At 36.4% G+C, this 3,440-nt stretch overlaps 1 protein-coding gene across 1 annotated transcript; it reads right to left on the bottom strand.

Annotated features, from left to right (window-relative positions):
* Positions 1-625: 625 nt before the first annotated feature.
* On the bottom strand, positions 626-2,496 carry WOX4 (WUSCHEL related homeobox 4). The gene is made up of 3 exons (XM_068619678.2): positions 2,081-2,496; positions 1,554-1,868; positions 626-1,034 (listed from the first exon to the last, which is right to left on the bottom strand). Exons 1-3 carry the CDS (start codon positions 2,315-2,317, stop codon positions 882-884), a joined length of 705 nt encoding a protein of 234 aa, XP_068475779.1. The 5' UTR covers positions 2,318-2,496; the 3' UTR covers positions 626-881.
* Positions 2,497-3,440: the final 944 nt, after the last annotated feature.

Consider the following 3,440-nt stretch of genomic DNA (forward strand, 5'->3'; position numbering starts at 1 on the left):
TTTTCTTAGAGGTGGATCTGAAAAAGGTACTCTGACGCTCAAGTAAGTAATATGTGTAAATAGTGTATATTGTAAAGCGTACACCTCCGTAAAGAGTTTTATTTATAGTGTTGATTATGGATCCTTATCATAATGGGCCGAATATCAGTTATTAATTGATATACATCATGATCCCTGAATAATAGGAAGATATATTGATATATTAGAATATTTAGAAAATATTTGTAATATATTTTAGTTAATCCGTATTTAGTTGATTTGTCGAAAATATTTTGTTTACATATTTTCGAGATATAGATGAGACTTACGTTATTGTAATTGTCGTTATTGTTATTTGTTGCGTGATTTAGGGTATTCTTTCACTCAATGGATCATTAAGTTCAAGACTAACTGGTGCGGTACGGACCCATAATTTTTTAATATCCGATCCAGGAACCTTTTCCAACTTTCTTTTCTCAGACTTCGAATCTCATTACGTCATATACAACTTCAAAAATTGTAGTATACACAGTAGAAATCCAACACAAATTGTAAATGATTATGAGGAAGCTGTAAAGTAGGTTTAAGATTTAAGAAGAAGTATAGAAGTAGTAGGTGCGTGGACTTCAGTGTCCGTAGCTCCTCCTTTTAACCTAAAAGCTTCGATTTATTCACACCCACTGCGCTGAAATCAACAAGTAAAGAGACAATTACGTAGGTTTGGTTAATTTGGTCTGAAAGCGCGCGGGAACAGTACACCTTGTAGACAACTTTGTCTTTTCTTCTTTCCCGACACAACCAAAGAAGAAAGTGAAAACTAAAAGCAAACTAAACAAAAAAAACCTACAATTGTTTCTCGTTAAATGGTTAAACAATTAAACAACACAACCAAACAAACCCCTTCATCTGCCTTCCGGGTGCAATGGGAAAAGCTCCAGAGTTCTGTGTTCCTCCTCTTTCCACGATGACCAACTTTGGTCTTCCAAGTACTCAAATGCCCAGCTCCTACACTTCTTCAAAGGGCTATCTTCTTCATCTCTTTCTACTCCCTCCCCCTGCACAAACAACAGTTAATAAATATCAAAAACCATGTCATAACATTTATACATCCATCAACCAATTAACTGTTCTTAATCAATCTATAACAGCTTCCCATCTCATGTACAACATTCTCATGAATAGACCAAACCTAATAGTTTGTATAATTGAATACTGTTTAGACAGCATAGTACAGAAGATAAAACTCCCTGAAGTATTTCACCCAATTGCATATTAAAAGGTCAAGTATGAGACTATTTATTAAACTGAAGCAATCTCATAAATATAAAAGGTGTATCATGTGACTTCTATTCATATTCATGTCACTCATCATGGTTTTCAATTAAAAATTGGTTTGATGGTTTGTAGAATTTGTAGTATGTTTCTAGGTCAGGCACATGTTTGTATAAGGGTTAGACATTTCTAAGATGTTTGTATAAAGATTGGGACGTTCCAGCAGTGTCTCATTTTGTTTTTTTAACTATATATATACAATTTTGAGGAGCTTGGAGTAGCTGAGACATATATGCACATACCCGTTTTGTGGTGTCGAAGGAGGTTATCACACTACAACTAAAGGAGGATGACAGTAGTGTGGTGGGAGTACGAGGACTATGAGCAAGGCCTAGGTTGTTACGCTTCTGCTTTTGTCTCTCGCGTGCCTTGTGGTTTTGGAACCAATAGAACACGTTCTTCCCTTCGATCTTGCCGTACTTGCTAAGTTGGACTGTGATGTGCTCTATTTGTTGAGCATTCGGTGTTCGCATCCCTCCTCTATACAGCATCTCCAGTATCCCTATCTGTTCCTGAGTCGGATTCCACCGTGTCCCTCCTGGAATATGCGTTTCCACCTGCATCATAATACAGCATCAAAAAAATCTGTTAAAAACAACACTAAATCAGATACATGCAAACAAGAGGATCAAAACCATGATGAGCATAGGTTAACGGTAATGTGATTGTAGTTTGCATCACGAGTTTTTGTATATAATAGAGAACTAAATTGGATTATGTGAACACAGTGATGTGAAAATTTCAGAGAGAATAGAATATGTTAATGGACCTGGCCCTCAGGTGAAGTAGGGTCTCTCTTATTGTGGTCACAGGATCCAAGTTTTATGGAGGCACTTTCTGGTTTGATGAAGCTCTTGAGGTCGAAAGTTGTGACAGGAGGTGAAGTGATAGAGGTAGTGGAGTTGGTGTTGGAGAGCTTGGGGGCAAGGGGGCGTAAGCGTTTGCACCCAAGTGTGAGGGAGGGTTCATGCTCCCAGAATCCACGTGCCAACTGATGCACCTTCATGCTTAATTAGTGACTTGCTAGCTACCATGTGGTGGAGAAAACTTGGTGATTTTATATAGAGGAGCAATGGTGGATGATGGTGGTATATAGTAGAAGTAGAGCAAACAGTGATCTGTTAAAGTGAAGAAAGTGGGAAATGAGGTGTTGCCTGCAACAACCAAGACCAAATCATGAGTTGCAGTTGACTTGGGAATTTACTTGTGTATATTAAACTAAAAGTTGATTCATTCTAATCAAAAGAAGAATGAATTATTTTCTTAAAGAAAAGGAAAGCCACAGTACGAACTGACATATACATATGCACATATGACACACTGCTCTAATTCCTTTAGAATTATCATATAACATCCTATAACTTCATTTTAGGTTTCCATTTAGTTTTACTTTCATCATTTTATAGTAGTACAAGGAGATCAAAATGTTCTCCTTCACTTAGTTTTCTCTTATAAAACTTTGAGGTATCATTATACAATTTGACATTTCAGTTATGTTAACATCAAGTAACAACAATTATATGTCATTATTCTATTCTTTCAGTTAGTTTATGAAGAATGTGAATTTGAAGCTAAAGTGCATATTTTACAGTTGTTTGTGTAATAAAAACTGAGTACTAACACGAACTGTGAGATGGTACTAAAGATGAGAAGAGAAGAGAGTGAAAGTGTGAATGTTTTTGCATTTTTCTCTAAGATGATGAAGTGTGAGAGTGGGGGCATGAAGGGATATGAATATGATGTGTAGGTGTATGGTATATGTTGGTGTGTTGGCCCGTCAAATCGGGTCGTTTTTTTCTTGCTTTCATGATAAGGTGTCATTGCTTTTCGGTGGCCTCGATGCCCTATGCTCATCGATTAAAGTGAGTGAAGTGAGGAATGCAAAAAGATTCCTCCAATCCCCAAACTTCAAAATCCAACCAACCCCTTTCATCTCCTTTTCACCATAACCATTTTTTATATCAAAATATCCATCACATATTCATGCTCACCATATCATATATAGATCATACAAGTAGAATTGAATGGAGTCATGATTTGTTTTCCAACCCATAACAATCAAATGATTTAGGGTATAGGATTTAGTGAGTTAATTAGATTGTAAACAATAATATGCATGCATCCATGAA

This window comes from Phaseolus vulgaris, chromosome 1 (assembly GCF_051622355.1).
Source record: "Phaseolus vulgaris cultivar YP4 chromosome 1, ASM5162235v1, whole genome shotgun sequence".
NCBI lineage: Eukaryota > Viridiplantae > Streptophyta > Magnoliopsida > Fabales > Fabaceae > Phaseolus > Phaseolus vulgaris.

What these genes read in the sequence shown, in the direction of transcription:
- WOX4 (XM_068619678.2), bottom strand. Translation starts at nt 2,317, where the DNA reads ATGAAGGTGCATCAGTTGGCACGTGGATTCTGGGAGCATGAACCCTCC. An exon ending in CTACTTCACCTGAGGGCCAG is followed by an intron (nt 1,869 to 2,080) that starts GTCCATTAACAT and finishes ATTATGATGCAG; the next exon opens with GTGGAAACGCATATTCCAGG. An exon ending in CCTTCGACACCACAAAACGG is followed by an intron (nt 1,035 to 1,553) that starts GTATGTGCATAT and finishes TTGTTTGTGCAG; the next exon opens with GGGGAGGGAGTAGAAAGAGA.